Source organism: Zeus faber (assembly GCF_960531495.2).
Source record: "Zeus faber genome assembly, chromosome: 11".
Classification (NCBI taxonomy): domain Eukaryota; kingdom Metazoa; phylum Chordata; class Actinopteri; order Zeiformes; family Zeidae; genus Zeus; species Zeus faber.
Window position 1 is genome coordinate 20792696 of NC_137205.1, and position 16487 is coordinate 20809182.

The 16487-nt window shown below is 42.5% G+C and overlaps 1 protein-coding gene across 1 annotated transcript in view; it reads right to left on the reverse strand.

Moving 5' to 3' along the window:
* Positions 1 to 16487, reverse strand: part of mgat5b (alpha-1,6-mannosylglycoprotein 6-beta-N-acetylglucosaminyltransferase B) — a gene marked incomplete at both ends in the record, with an annotated part of 114918 nt that overhangs the window by 79800 nt on the left and 18631 nt on the right. The window contains one exon of the mRNA XM_080009702.1: positions 942 to 1086. Within this exon, the coding sequence (XP_079865828.1) occupies positions 942 to 1086 (145 nt within the window). The remainder of the gene's footprint in view (positions 1 to 941; positions 1087 to 16487) is intronic.

Here is a 16487-nt window from a genome sequence, read left to right on the forward strand (position 1 = left end):
TTACAATTTTGGGCTGATCGGGAATATTTTATTTCACACAAGTTGGAAGCTCGGACATAAATCAAAATCTAAAATAAAAACACCAAATACATACATTTTAGGTGGCCGTGCCTGATTGCATCATAAAAATTAGTACAGCTGTAATTCTAAGTTAAAGAAAGAAGAGGAAATAATTCTTAAATCGAATTGCTCCATCATTTCGCCACATCTTATTCTACTGCAAATGCTTACCCGCAAGTTGCCTTTAAAAGCAGCACTATGTAACTTTTGGTATTTGGGATTTGGCGCCGCCACAGTTTTGTAAGTGCAACTGCACTTTTACGCCACTTGTAAACTCAGGCCGATGCCTGAAAATAATTGTATTTTACTGGACAAATTTGAACCTCATCAGTCACGTTTCAATAACAGTCTATGTTACAATGGGGGCATGTGAAGGCCAGCTGATACAATCGAAAACCCTGTGCCAAACATACAGGAAGTGACGTAGTGCTGTGACGCCGTGACGCCCTTTTCCCGCAGTTTTAAACCTCAACACCGGAGTAACATAGTGCAAGAACAGGCGTTCGAGGAGGCGGGTGGGAATGAAAGAGGCGCGGTTCTCCTTTTTACACGTGAGTGTACCATCAAAATGATTTCTGAAGCTGTTATTTTAAGGTTAAAAAAAAAAAAAAGTTACCTAGCCTTGCTTTAATGAAAGTCAATTGAAAAAGAAAAAAAAACGTCTCATCAGAAATACATGTTCAGAGTACTTGTTACTGGACCTATTGGGTCTCTTGATTCGCGGCGAGTCCAAGCCAAACGCGAGTCTTCAAATCGTCTCCTCAGAATCCGACGGGTGATGCGGCACGGCCATTTCCTCTGCCTTTTATGCTCAAAACCCCAAACTGACCACGACCACGGAGCAGTGGATTAAGGAGAAGCGACCAATTTAGCCGGGATACCTGTCTAAGGCTGAGCTGAGCTCGTCTAGCCGGTGGGTGTCGGTGGTGTTGCCCAGTTTGGACAGGGTGTCCATCCTCTTCATGATGACCTCCAGCATGTCGCTGATTTTCCGCAGAACCCCGCGGGACTCCGGGCCACCGAGCACTAAGGACACAAAGAGACAGGCGGACAAGAGGCGTGAGAGGAATGGAACAAATTGAGTCTTATTGATTCAGACGGCAGACAGCAAGACAGAAAAGAATAAAGCTCTGAGACAATAGGAAGAGAAAACAAGATGAGAGGACGACAGGGGGGAGGGGGGGGTGTGGAGAAGGAAAATTGAAGATGAGCACTCTGAGGACTCTCGGCTCTGCGTCTATTTTTGTCTTTTTTTTTTTTTTTTTTATGAAAGCACTATTTTCCTTTGGACTGAAGTTATTGGAAAATGTTTAAAGACGATGTGAGCACCAGGCAAAGACTTTGAAATGAACGTATAGCACCGTGCAATAATAAATCAACGCATTCATCTCTCCAAATACACCTTTGCGATGAAGCTGAGCGAACTTTATATTTCTAGTGTTTGTCAGTACAAAACATAGTTATATAAAAGCACAATTAAAGCAAAAGCAAGAGGCATGTGACGGATAATTAATAGAAAAAAAACACAGTAAGCAAATGCAATTTCAGGAAAATACACATTTTGTCTGATTCAGACAAAAAGGTCAATACCGATTTCATCCCTGTGTCTCCAGTACCGAGACAACAACGGTCTGAATGCTAACTGCGTTAGCTCAATGCAAGGCCGCAGAGGGCATCAGCTAGCCTAGCTCCCGTGGAATCAGGGAAATGCAGCTTCCGGCATCTCAAAAACGCAACTATTCAAGCGACGCATCAAAAATGAAATCTTAGTCGCCTTAAACGCCGCTGTAAGATGTGAAGCGAATTTCTCCAAGAAACTGAAGTGTCCCTTTAAATTATTTTTTTTGAAAAGTCATTTTAAAGACGGCAATTGCAGAATAAGCACCAATCCAGTACAGTCTGTTTATTACGGAACATTTTATGCTCCTCTTCTTTTCGAGCGTCTCTTCTCGTGCCCTTTCCATCTTGAACCAGCGGCTCCCAGCAACAAAAGGAGAGGGGTCAAACCCGTCTGACAGTGTTGACTTTATTCCGTCTTTCCCCTCGGCTCCAATTACTTGCATGAGAGTGTTTTTGAGCTGGGGCCACGCCGCTGGCGTACACCTGGTCAATTACCAGGCTCTCAGCGGCCAGCGCACGGCACACACAACAAAAACATCAAGGTCAAAACCGGCTCTCCGACAGCGAGGTGTCCGAGCCGAGGTCTGAGGCAAAGTAAAGCGCACTCCGTACCGAGTGTGGGGCTTCATTTTAGCCCCGTTTTTTCGGGAGTGAGCCCGCCACTCTGGAAGGGTTAATGCCTTTGTTCACCAGCGCATACGACTGGCCATGTTCCGCTTTCCACTGGGGGCCGTTTCGGTCATTATGGGTGAAAACATTTTTGTTTTGTGTTGTTTGTTTTGCCAACCCGCGAGGAAACGGCAGCGGCCAACAACGGCGACAAAATGATGTGGGAGCGGGGGCGACTTAACTTTTAGCTTATCATTAATCACACCCTGCTCCCGGAAAACTGCATCGTCTGCAGACTCAATTCGCAGTCGCCGCTTTGTCACTGCCAATGAGAAAGTCACCTTTTGTAGGAAAACAACCCTTCCCGACATCAACGGCGCACTGGGACATAATAGAAGACAACGACACACAATGAATCCGTATTTCGGGCGTCGCCGATCTCGCTGTGAACTCCCATGAATGTGTGTACGAAGGCTGATCGTCGAAGTAAATGAGGAGAAATGGAAAAGTCGAATCCAAAGACATCTCCCGATAGCTCCTTCCTGTTATCGGGCCTCGGCGGCGAAAACGCGGTGGAAACGTTCTCACTTTGTGCGCAAAAGAGCCGGATACGCCGAGTTCAGCAGCGGACTGGCCACCACCCCCTCGACTTCTCCATATAAGGAACTTCCTGGCCCCCCCATTGATTTGCATATTGTATATTGTGCGGGCAGTAGCTCAGGAGGTAGAGCGGGTCGTCTAGTAACCCCAAAGGTTGCCGGTTTGAACTCCAGCTGCTCCTGCTGGCGCGCCGTAGTGCCCTTGAGCAAGACGCTTAACCCCTGATGGCTGCATCCATCAGTGTATGAATAATTGTAATCGCAAAATTATGATTGAATATTTACTCATGTTTTACTAATTGTGGTTCCAATATGCCACTTACACAGTTAAAGTTCAGCGGTATAATTTTCCATTACTCTGGTGCATGGTAAGCGTGGTCCGAAGTATGATACAAATTCAAGTAGGACCATATTGTTGAATCCCACATTTGTGCTTCAACAGTGCGTACAGTACACCGGATTGAGACACAAGTGTGTGTGTGTGGCAGTTTGGCCTACCAGGCGCCACCCAAGTAGCGTGTTCAGGGACCTCCGGCACAGAGACACAGACGATGGGGACACCAGTTTATTGTAGAGAGTGGGCTGGATGGAATCAGCCCAGGAGTGGATGGCGGTGTGTCATGACAAGGGGCTCCTCTCCTGAGTGAGTGTGGGGATGGGGGTTTTAACCTGTTGCTCGTTGGAGCTACCAATGAGCAACAGGTATGCAGCCACTCTGATCCTGGGTCCCCAATTATCTAGATCCAGGTCAGGTGTGGCTGCTCAAACCACACCGTCCCCACACCACAGAGTGTCACTCAGTACTGCAGACTGGTCAGAGGGTAATGTCCATGTCCAGGAAAAGGTGAGGCAGGAAACCCAATTATCAACGTAAACATTGACCTCTCCTACTGCTATTTTGGTTTCAAAGACCAGTTGCACAAAATCGAAGAGCAATTCGGTGATTGTGCTGAAGTCAATGGTAAGACAATTATTTTTCTGCTCTTGTGCTCTCGCTTGTCAGGTGGACCGAGAAGATCTGCCACCTATTTGTGAGAAAAACAGAAAGCTGGGAGGCTTGGCAGCGGAGTGTGAATTTGTTTCATTTTCCACATTCTGGGGATCTATTACGGACCATCGTTTCCTACAGTCAACCATCAGCCTCTGGGATAGAGGGCGGGCAGAGGCACGCGTCTTTCCGAGAAAGAACATCCTTCGCACACAGTCCATCTTCGGATTCCAGGTTTTATATATGTTTGCAATCAACCGTTCATCAGGCCGACCCTTTGCTCCGGCGCCCTCCACATCCCCCGCGGGAGCGACGCTGGTTAATGGGTTTTTCTCCGGCCGAGGCCCAGTGTGCGGTGACAGTGGGGCGGACGGAGCTGATTATATCGAGGTGCTAAACGCGGTACCTCTCCTGCGCCGTTCCTCATCGGCTGGTTAATAAAGGAGAAGCCTTTAACAATGGTTAATCCCCTTTAACGACTCCATTTCGGAAGTGCCACAGCGTGATCGATTTGAGGTACAGATTCCAATTAGATGGCCATTTGCACCGTGGCCCCGCTGAGCTCCGAGCAAACGTGGCCCCGTCGTCTATACACAAGCGTCTTTGCATGCCCCGCTTTCACTGACACGCCGAACGGATTGACGTTGTTTACATGTCTCATGCAGCTTATTCCGGCGCTTAAGAGGAAGACTAATCTGCACGAGAACCTCCACAACGGGGAGGCGTGGAATAAGGAAAATAACCTTCCGTTATTCCGTTCCGTGTCTCTTTTCTCGTGTCTCCCCCCCCCCCATAAACTGGGGGAAGTCGCCCTGTCAACACCAGGAAAGATGCACAAACTTTAAAGAAAACTCTGGTATTTATTTTAGCCTCACCAAGGTAATCGGAGAAGCTGCTCTCTCAACACCGGATCAATTTAAAAGACTCTCGGCCATTTGATTGAGTCCCAAATTATTGAACGATAAGGCTCAGGTTAGAAAATGCTGTGCTGTTCCTTTAAGGACGTTGTGGGAATAAGCCATTAAGGAAAGACCCAAGCAGGCATTTAACCAAATACCCGTGGGTGGGAAGACACATTCTCCCTCCATGGCACAATTATCTAAGTGCTGTAATAAAAACGAATTCACCATTGCAATCAGGATCTTGGTTTACTTATCATTACTCACTGTGAATAATTGTTATTAGTATGGCTTGAACAAATAACCTATTAGGTCTATAAATCCACTGAGCCCTACTTTTGTTAATACGTTATGAGGTTCGGCACCACTGTGATCGAGCTTTCTTAATGAATAAGCCATTTGAAGTGAAAGCTTCATCAGTGTAATGCCTTCCCGCGTGATTCCGGAGGCATGTTGACTTGAATCACGCCAACAGACACTGAATCACGCCTTTTTGTCTGGGGTTGGGTTTTTGTGAGTCGGGAACGGTCATCCTGAGTTTATGGCTGGGTTTGAGTCCTTATGACCCCAATGGGTGCGGATTCGAGCTCTGTGTCCGGGCGTTTTTAAATTGAATATTAACCTTTTGTTTCTACGCTTTCATTCTTCTTTGCTCCTACATAACGCCTTTGAAATGCCATTATGTGTGATACGTGCAGTACTGTGCAAACAAGCCTGCCTTCGCTTTTCCATTAAGCTCTGTCATTGTGAAACTGTAATTTAGATGCACTGTACTTAAATGACCGTCAATGTTGGATCATCGCTAAGTATCGTAAAATAAATCCAAATGCGCTCACACACACACACACACACACACACACACACACACACACACACACACACACACACACACAACACACACACAGACACGCACACACACTGTAGCCAATGCAACTTTTCCCCCTGCTGGTGACAGGTACAAGTCACTATCTAATCTAAATTAGGTTATCTAAATCTGTGCTTCACTTGTTTCTTGTCCTTATTGAAGGCTGTGCTGCTGATGACTATTGACTAACTATGTACTTAGCCAAAGCCTTTGGATTAAAGTGCCTGCTAAATGCCTTAATGTAATGTCATATAAATGTTAATGTACAGTAATGTTAATGCTAATGAAGGGTGTGTTAATGTGATTGCAACGTAATGAACCAAATGGAACCAATGGAATGTAAAGAAATCAATGTAGCAGTAATAGGAATAGAGAACTGAACTGATGTGGTACAAGCTGTGTCCCTCCCACTTCATGGTGGGTCTTCATGGTTAAGACAGACTGACTCACTGGTTCATCCAGGCACCAGAAGAACCATGTTTTTATTAAGTGGATGAAAAAAACACATTTGGACCGATGACTTCATTATTTCCCCCCGCGAGAAAAATCTGTAGGCAGCACGTGTATGTGTGTGTGTGTGTGTGTGTGTGTGTGTGTGTGTGTGTATGTGTGTGTGTTTGCATGGCACAGAAGGATAGATACATGCGTGAGTGAGTGAGTCAGTGAGTGAGTGAGTAAGTGAGTGAGTGAGTGTGTGAGTGAGTTAAATAGTGAGAAACTCATTACACAGATATGAAATAAATAAGAACATTTCAATGATGTAAGAGGATTATAACAATTATTTATTATAACAATTTTCAAAAAAAACATAAAAAAATAATTCAAATCAAAAAATTGCTATAATTTACTCATAAAGTGTACCTATTATGCTTCCTTTTACACAAATTAATGAAGGTCTCGGAGGTCCCCAAAACATCTTTTTGAATTTTTTTGCTGAAAGTACCACTCAGATTATGCATTCTAGCCATTCTAACATGCCTCTTAAGCCATTGTGTTCCTTACGCTCTATTTAAGTGGGAGGATCCACCCTCTCAAGGTCCCAAGTTCTGTGAGCCAATGCGGTTTGATCTGTTTAGTCTGTAAACCTTCACTGATTTCACATTATCAGTACACTAAAATCGTTTCTGGACAAATTTGAGGTGAGAAATAAGCACTCCACCTGCTGAATCGTCACTTATATTAGATCTACAAGGCCTCATTTAAAGGTCTTGTAAGGACAAGACAAAAACATCCACTTTTTTTATTAATTAAGTCCCATAGCAAGGGAAAGAAACAAGGAGACGTGTGTGACGCGCCAGGGAACACACAGGATTTTGTTTCGTTCATTCATTTACGCAGTGATCGGGACAGTCCCTTAACTCAGTTGTGTTTAAAAATGAAGTTTCTTACAAGAAGGAATCGATCGTGTACAGTGCGACGTTGTCGAGGGGAGAAAAAACTCCACCCTGATTCTCCGAGTCATTGTTAACGTTTTCAATTTCCCGTGCAAGTGAGAAAATCAAGAATCAAATAATAACACAGTACACATGGCACCAAAATGTCAGTCGGTTTTGAATAGTTTTGATTTGAAATGATGTACGTGTTTAGTTGCATATGGAGCAGGGAAGCGAGGCTCGATCACAAGCGGTTCCTCGGGACGCATGTGAAGACGCATTCTAATGCCAGGTGTGAACAGAGACACTTAGAGCTGTCCACCTGTGATCGGATGACCCAGGACGCATGTTAACGCCAGGTGTGAACACGGCCAATGGCTCTATATTATGTAGTGTAACCATGCCAATTGTTGGAGCATCCAGAGAACACCGCTAAATGATGATGCCTGCTTATTAACAATTTCTGGTCATACATGTGCAATTATTAAGCAGGGATAGTGGTATGCAGTTGTAGATCCACACGCAGGCAGCAGCGTGACCAGCATTATGACTCACCCAGCAGCTTTGTGGCTTACTAATCGGGCTGCCCCCAAATAGTCGAACCCCGAGAAAAGTCTTATTCGGCCAAGTTTTTCATTGGTCGGTTGGTAGCAGGAAAAAAAAAAAAAAATTCAGGATCTGCGCCTTGTCAAAATTAACCTTAAAACCTACATATATAGCTGGACTCGTTTATGAAACGCTAGAGGGATTTTAATTTGAAAGCAAATTAAATATTTTTTTAACAAAAATAGGTGTTCAGCCTCCTTGCTTGTTGTTCCGACACATTCAGAAGAATAATTGCAACTTTCAATGAGTGGCTTTTGCCAGTAATTAACAGGCGGCTCGCTTTGTATGTGCGCGCCACGCAGCGCTTGCAAATTGACTGTATATTTTAAAGGCTGGCTGGCTATTAGGTTTTCTATTTAACTGTAATGTAGCACATTGTTAACAAGGTTAGTTATAGCACACTTTCTCAGCCTCCGAACTCAAACCAATTCTGATGCCCTAAAAACATATATTTAAATGATTAAATTAATATCATAATTGCTAACTAATTGCTTGAGCTGATGACTAATAGTCGTCAACTTACCTTTAGTCTGGGGGAAGCCCTACTCACTACGATAACATTGAACGTGTCTATAAGCGTTTTTGTGATCCTGCACATTCATTCAGTGAAAGTCAACCGATATTTGAGATCACTGGACTACAAGCGGATATAATTGAAAAGCCAACGAAAGCACCCAATTCATGTTTACGACACACTGCTAAAAAAGAAGATGCATCTGCAAATCGTTCATGTGTTGCTGATAGAACCAGACACGTAACAAATTTTAATACATCTGATATTATATTCAATATGTCTGAGAATACAAATTGTACATATCTTTCGTTTGACAGTGTATCAACAAAAACAAAGGCTTTGCTTGAAATGTAATATCTGTCAATTGCAATGGGTGAAAAAAAGTTATTGTGAGTGATGGTAATTGCTTGTTCAACGCACTACTCTATCACTTGCAATCAGTGAAAACGAAAACAGTCACAGGCAATTCAGACTTGCTGTTGGAGGAAAGGACATGGACATGGAGGAAAATCCAGGCACCTACATTCATAATCTCAGGCGTGAGCACTCGTCTGTTGAAAGTTATTTGCAAGTATCACGGATGAAATATGTTGGAGATTGGGTAAAGTGGAAATACAGGCACCGGCAGATCTACTTGAGGTACATATTTTCACACACAGTTGTCAAAAGTGATTTCAAGAACAGTACATCAAAGCCACAGTTTAAGTAAGTGACAGCAATTTACCTGAAACATGTCAATGGATGTCATTGTGAAGGGGTCACATCTGCCAAATTGAGAGAATCTGAGGCAAGAACACTGCACTCATGTGTGTAACAAACCCAAAAAAAGCTGTAAACCACAAAGTCCATTATGTTGTATCAAGTCCTGAACCAAAAAAAAAAAGGCAGAAAAAAACAAGTCTTTATCAATCAATAAAGTTTGCTACTGAACAATTTCGAAAAAAGATGAGTACTGGTCCTGAATATGTGTGTGCAGTATGCCATTGTCAACTGTTTCAACATCAAGTCATAAAATGCCAAAAATAACAATATTTATTTTATATATGCAGTATATATATATTGCAAATATTGCAATATTTGCAATATTGCAAAAAAGGGAAAGAAAATTGCTTCAATATCTAGTGAATGCATAACAGAAACATATCTTTAAAGATACAGTAACTTGTAATGCACCCTGTGATTTCAAAAGTGGACCTACTGATCAGCTATAGATTTGTTTCACTTTTTGCCAAAACATTATTTACGGTAGAACTGCTGTAGAAAGCACTGTAAACATTTGACTTTAGAGCCTATTCCACCAGAACTGAACTGCATAAATTCAATGGAACAACACCTAATTGCGAGGCATATTCCATTCATGAGGATAATATTACCAAAAGGAGGGCAAAATGGACCAGTTACATGTGCCTTCAAATATCACCAACCTAACAAATGTTCTCCCATGACCTTTTATTTCGTGTCAAACTGAAGAGGAAGTTAATTTGCATTGATAAACGGCAATATGTTGACACAGGTAAAATACAAGGAGAGTTGACATAATTGAAATAACATAATAAATTACATGAGGACGTGGATTTTAACAATCAATGGATAAATCCTCTGAGCAAACTTACAAAATAAGGCCGATGACAGCAGTGAGTCTATGCGCATTGATAACATTCAAAATGCAGAGCTGAGCTAGGAAGACGAAAACACGGTGTGTTTATGGACACATGTTTACAACCAGTTTGAAATTGCACAAGAGGTGTGGTGCACTTTGGTGACAATTAGTCTGTGGCACCGGGTGTGGAAACTGTGTTTCCCTATGTAATGTAACGGTATTATTTAACTCCACAGTTTAAACATTAATCTGCTATTTATAAATCAAATTCGGCTTTGAAAATGCGTTGAGAGATAAAAAATAAAAACTAAAACACAAAGGACCACGAATCTGGAAAAGTCAAATTTCCCTTTTAGAAAGGTTTTTTCCAACTTATTTGGCGGCTCCTGGCGATTTTAGAAATGCGCGACAATGCGGGTTTTGCTGTGGCGGGTCACATACTGTATGTAGATTCAATTTCCCAAGTAACCAAACATTTATCACTGGATGTAAACACGCTGACGTAGAAGAAAAAGAGGCTGATAATGACGTGCCTAGGAGACAAGGCCATTATGAACAACCTCTAAAAGTTAATGATAATTCACAAATGACAACGGATCAAGCAGAGGCCATAATGAAATGTGCATGAACCTTTTCTGAATCCTGACACTAACTCAGTTTAGTTGACGATTTGTTTGCTTCTATCAGAATATGTCAACTGACTTTTGAAGCTGCCCACAAGAAAATGATGAAAAACGAAAACTTTGTGGTATTTGGGAGAGCCAATACAACAGACGGCTTTTGCGATGTTGGAATGCAAACATTGGACATTCAGTGTGTTGCTGACCCTTACTCTTGTACAGTTTACCATGTGTCCGACATTGTAAAAGCAGAGAGTGAAATGGGTTTACAGCTGCAACGTGGACAACAAGATGCCAATATCAATGCCAAACAAGCTTTAAAACAACTGGGTTCAGTGTGTCTGTCTAACGGAGAGGTATCAGCCCAAGAAAGTATATATCGCTTGACCGATACGAGGCTCAAAGAAGGATCCCGAAAAATTCCCTTCATTCCAACTGGTGATCGCAGAGTCCGTATGAGTCTTCCACTCAACATCCTTAAAAAAAAAAATGGAAAACATGGATGAACAGCATTACAGACAGTTACAATGGTAGACCAAAAAGTGAAAATGTTGCTGAAATGCGTCAAAATGTGTATCTGCATACTGAATATTGTCCAAATCTTAGCGTTCGACACCTGACAGTAAAAATGGGCGATAATCTAGGATTCAATGAAGAAGACCACACGCACAGATGTTGCTGTCGTACAGCACGCTCGATTTTCAACAACAAAACACCCAGAGAAATATCACCAAAGAATTTTACGACTCTTTGTGCCTCATTATTTGGATGGTGGTTAAACCCTCAACATTCACTACTTTTGAATAATTCTACAACACAGGATTTGTTCAAACAGAGGATAGCGATGTTCAGGCTGTAGAATTTGTGGTTGAATCCAAACAAAAGCTATTTGAAAAAGAAGCTGACACAATTGCAAAAGCGCAAGAGGATCTACAATTGAATGGCCCAGTAGAAGACATATGGGCCGATATGTCTCGGCAGAGAGAACTGCAACATCTAGAGCATCTTGAACAAGTGACAGATTCAAAGGACAAATGCTGAGGAGACTGATAAAATCATTCCAAATTCACAACTAAATCAAGAAAGAAATTGCACAATTGACCCTAAGCCATATGGAATGAAAAAGAAAGACGCCATATGTTTGATGCGTTCACTTAATTACAAACAATCTCAGCTATTTTATAAAAAATAATTAAGTCAACAGTGCTTCCAAAAATGGTGCTTCGTGGCACGGCGGCACAGTGCATTGCACTGCTGCCTCACAGCAAGAAGGTCATGGTTTGATTCCCGCCTTGTGGCACTGTTGGCACCACGCTCCGGTGGGTTATCTCCCAATTAGGGGCCTTTCTGTGTGGAGTTTGCATGTTCTCCCCGTGCTCACATGGGGTTTCCTCCATGTAACATCGGTAAGAACCCCCACTAAAAAAACATGCACAAGAAACATCGCTGAAGTTGGTCCCAGCAGTGACCAAGAAGACAGACTGAGCTTGTCCAGTTTTTGTTGTTTTTCAAAAGATATATGGTAAAAATCCCGAGCCATTACATGCTTTCATATCCGGAGGTACCATACTGGCACTGATGAATCTCATTTAATAAAAGCATTGCATTGAGACACGTTGTACCTTGTCTGAACTGTCTCATAACCCTGAGGAGGTACATGTGTTGTTGCCAGCCCCAACTGAAGTGCCAGCTTATCACATGAACGCAGCAACAATCCACAGCAGTTTTTCATTTGGAACAGATGCAAATTTACACTATCAACCACTCGGAGAGGGAAAAAAAATCAACCCCTTGAGAACAAAGCTGCAAAATCTCCAGATTGTAATTACTGATGAAATATCCATGGTCCTTACTTATGTTCATGTAAAACAACAGCAGATCAAGCAAACAGGTGATTGCTCTCCCTTTGAAAAGCCTCTGTTGTTGCAGTTGGTGATTTTTATCAGTTGTCCCTAGTCAAAGGACAAGCTCTCAACACCGAACGGAAAGGTGTGAACTTATAGGCCAGCCATTTCGCTCCGGTGGAACTAACAGATATCGTTCCACAAAAAAGACACACAGTTTGGGGAATTACTAAGAAAACACAAAAAAGATGAGGACTTACAGGAACCCGATGTGTGACTACTGAACAATGAAACCGGTGAAGAAGAAAGAAAAAATGGACTTCACATCAGAGTCAACACATATCTTCAAAGATCACTAAAGCTTGGTGTAAAAGCTTGCCTCATGCTTCTTAAAAACATTGGTGTTACAGATGGACTTGTAAATGGAGTATTTGGTACTGTTTGGAGATGTTTTCATGCTGAATTTGATTGTTGATGACACATCCCCATCGACAATATAAATCATCTTTGATGACAAAAAAGTGGGAAGGACAACAAGTGGCCAGAAACAATGCTTAGAGCCTGCACTGGAAACAGCAACAGCAGTTGAGCCACAAACAGTGGTGGTTCCAGGCACAAATTCCATTTAAAATGAGCTTTGACATGGACTATTCACAAAGCACAAGGACTGACTATGGAAAAAGCAGCCACCTTTTGTTCGAGAGACTTGCGAATAAACACACCAACTGGTGCTGTTTCGCCTCCGCCTGCCTCCTCTTCCTCATTACCTGGCCCTGAGCCAGAACGATCGTTCACAGTTGTCTTGTAATACAAGATTTTCATGAGAAGGCTATGCAAAAGACACGATTGAAGATTCACAATGTCAAATGCATACATTTACCGAACCATTGGCGAAGCCAACGAACTCCTCATATAAAATCATTTTGCACAATGTTCAAGGACTCGTGCCTCATGCAGAAGACATTAAAAATTATCCACGGTTTATGGTATCAGACACGGTTAACAAAAGCATAGCATTCCCGAGAAGACATTTGAATGCCAGGATTCTTCTTTCACAGCTTTTCACAGGGGTCCAATAGGAGGGCGGTATAAGCACCCAAGCCAGACAAATCCAGGACTAACGACACAGGACAACGGACTGACAGAAACTAATGAAAGCTTCTTTAAATCTGCTTTCAAACATGCACTGCAAATTATCCGGACATTAGCTGGAGCTGTATGTGTGAAGGCAAATGTCTGACTCATTTGACCCGGACATTACCTGGACTTTACCCAGCCAGCACCCAAGTACAAAGTCTGGGTAATGTCCGATTGAGTGGTACATGTGAACAGAGCAGGTAATTGTCCGGAGCATTCACAGCGAGCGAGTAGGTGTGTTACGTGTTGATGACGTCTCTATCACGCACCAGTTATTTACATTTGTGCAGATCTTCAGGCACAGTGCGCAGCTGCTTCTCCTTTCTGCTCTCCTTTATATTTATTTCTGCTCCAAATACATGGAGTATCAACGCCAGAAAAAGATAAGTCGGTAGCCTCCATTTTGGGTGTTGCTGTAAAACTCTGCAGCGTCATTGCGTCCCATCCTGCCTTCTGCACGCTCTACACAGGCTCCGTGTCTGACACGGACAATCTCCAGTTGTATTAAAGGGCAACTGCGGACAATGTCCGGACCTGATTATCTGGAAAATTGTCCAGAGTTCATGTGTGAAAGCAGCTTAAGATTCACCAGGCCCAGAGCCTGCACTGTTAGGGATTTCGATTTTTGTACTTGGTTATTATTTGTAGTTAATGTGTGTGTGTGCGTGGGGGGGGTGGGGGGGGGGGGTTACAGTTTACATTGTAGTAGTACGACACTTGAAGATTCTTTTCGTTATAATACTAGTACAGTGGCTAATGATTGCGGGGGCAGGTTATCTTGTACTGCTGTAGCATAAATTGGATAACAAGAGAATCGTTACGGTGCCATAGAAAAACAATAACAAATCATTGCAAGAAAAACATGACAACACAACACTGGTAATGAATTATACTTTGTGTTTTGTTTCTATTTTGTGTTCGATATGTAGGCCCCAATTCGGAGTCTGTTGAGGTGACGGTAACAGGCAATTCCATTATGGAAACTAAGTTGTCTGTTTCTGCCAAAAACCCCAAGTTCAGAACTGCAACTGACACTGAAGGAAGTTGCCGCCCTCGCACCTCAAACAACTGTAGGTCCTACGTTGTAATCAAATGGCTATCAGGAAGCAGTAGGTAAAATAACCGCAGCCGCGTATATGAGAAGCGTATATGTCCGTCATGTGGGGGGAAACAAGAAAACTTCAACATTAGCGCCAAATTCCGCCGCTGTCAAGGCTGTAAAGGTTAGGGTTACTCAGTACTTCATACTAGGCAAGCAGTGGCACTCTAAAACTCAAGAGATGATGAGATGAGTGCTGAATGTTACAGTAATGACGGAAATGTCTGCACTACACACGTACGCGCAGGAGTACATGCTCAATGATTGCGAAATGTCGGAGCCATAGAGTATCATTTTCTGAAGGATGCCTACTTCCGAGTCACCTACACTGACACCATATGGGCCCTAATATTATCTACATTAACCTGGATGAAGCAGCAACAGCAGCTGCACCAGATAGTGCCGGGCAATAAGTTGTTTATTCACCTTACTGAAGATGGCCTTGTTTTTGTCCCAAAAAGAGTGTGCGGTGATGTGGAAACACATTTTGTTCTCCTATATTTTGTTTTGTCCATCTGTTTAGTCCAACTCTTCAATAAAAACACTTGAACTCATCGTCATGCTTTTCCGCCATTTTACATTTTCTCCTAAACCTTTTCCCCGTAACCCTTTGGTCCAAATAAAGTGGTCGGTCGCCAGCAGCCTATCAAATTAGAGCATACATTAGAGTGAGCGATGTCGGCTCTGCATGCAATTTGATGGTCATATGCACTAATGTACCTGCGATTACTCTGTCAATTGAGCGGAAGGAACTGGAATTTGTGGAGTGGAGGAATCGAAAGTAGTTGTTACAGCATCAGCACTCCACTCGGAATTTTCAATAAAACCCCCCACCAGGAGCACCCCAGCCGGACAGACCTCAGGTTAATGGCACAGGACAACATTATGACGATGAGAGTGCCTTGTATTTGGGGTAGGGCCGGCAACAACGAAAGGGACTAGATTTGTATTAGTCCTTAGTTGGTATTAAGCCAAATTTCAAATGAATGGTAGTCTACAATAAAGTTTCATGGTCAAAGCAAGATTTGTTGCCATTTTATCGAGTAGTCCATTACAGACACTTCATTTCGTTATAAGTCGTCTTTAATTATAGTTAGTTATAACATTTACCTGATCAATCCTTCAGTATTGTGAATAGGGCCCCATGCATTGCTGACTGCAGCTATATTTACCACCAGACAAGCATAACCACAGTATACACACATTTATAATAATAATTCATCCCTTTGCCTGAAGGAAGTTCTCCAGAAGTCTTCTCCTCTCCAGTCTTTCATCCTATTGCCCCCTTGTGATGCTGTGAAAGTGTGAAAGAATACACCCACCGGCTACAATCCAAATCTGATTGGTTAATAATTCTTTCAGTCCAAAATCAGTCCCCATTCACTTAGACAGCAGAGGGGTCAGTGGAGATTCGGAAGGCCTTGGAGGAGGGGTCTAGAGTTCATTTTCTACCTGGCGGAGCAGAGAACCAAAGCTGAATGGATATCATTTTTCCAGACTTCCAAACCCAAGCACGTGTAGCGCTCAGAGCATAACGAGAGATAATAGATTCAAGTTCAAGTTCGAGAGATTATTTGTCACATACATATTTACACACAGACATTATTTTTCATTCTGAGAAATCTTATGACTTCTCTGAAGACCTTGAAGGAAATGATGGTCTGCCACTGCTGTACAGTAATGCAGAACTCATGCCAAGACCAATTCCAATTCATGGAAATGTACTCAGCGAAATAAACTGGTTCTAATTCTGATTCAGAAAAAAAACACTGATGACATTGTAACTGAACAAATCAATCAGCAAATCAAAAAACTAAATAATATATTTATATACTGTCGATTGTCTATGGTGTGAAAAAGCATGGGGATGTCTAACCTTGCACATTTCCCATTATAAAAGTGTTTTCAGACAGTCGTGCAACAGCCCCATCTGTGAATCGGTTCATTGCTAAAATCAATATAATTATATCTCCATCACAGAGCGATCGATTTGACGTCCCCACATCACAGCTAGGTGAACGATGTGTGTGACGTGTGATATATTTAAACGCACA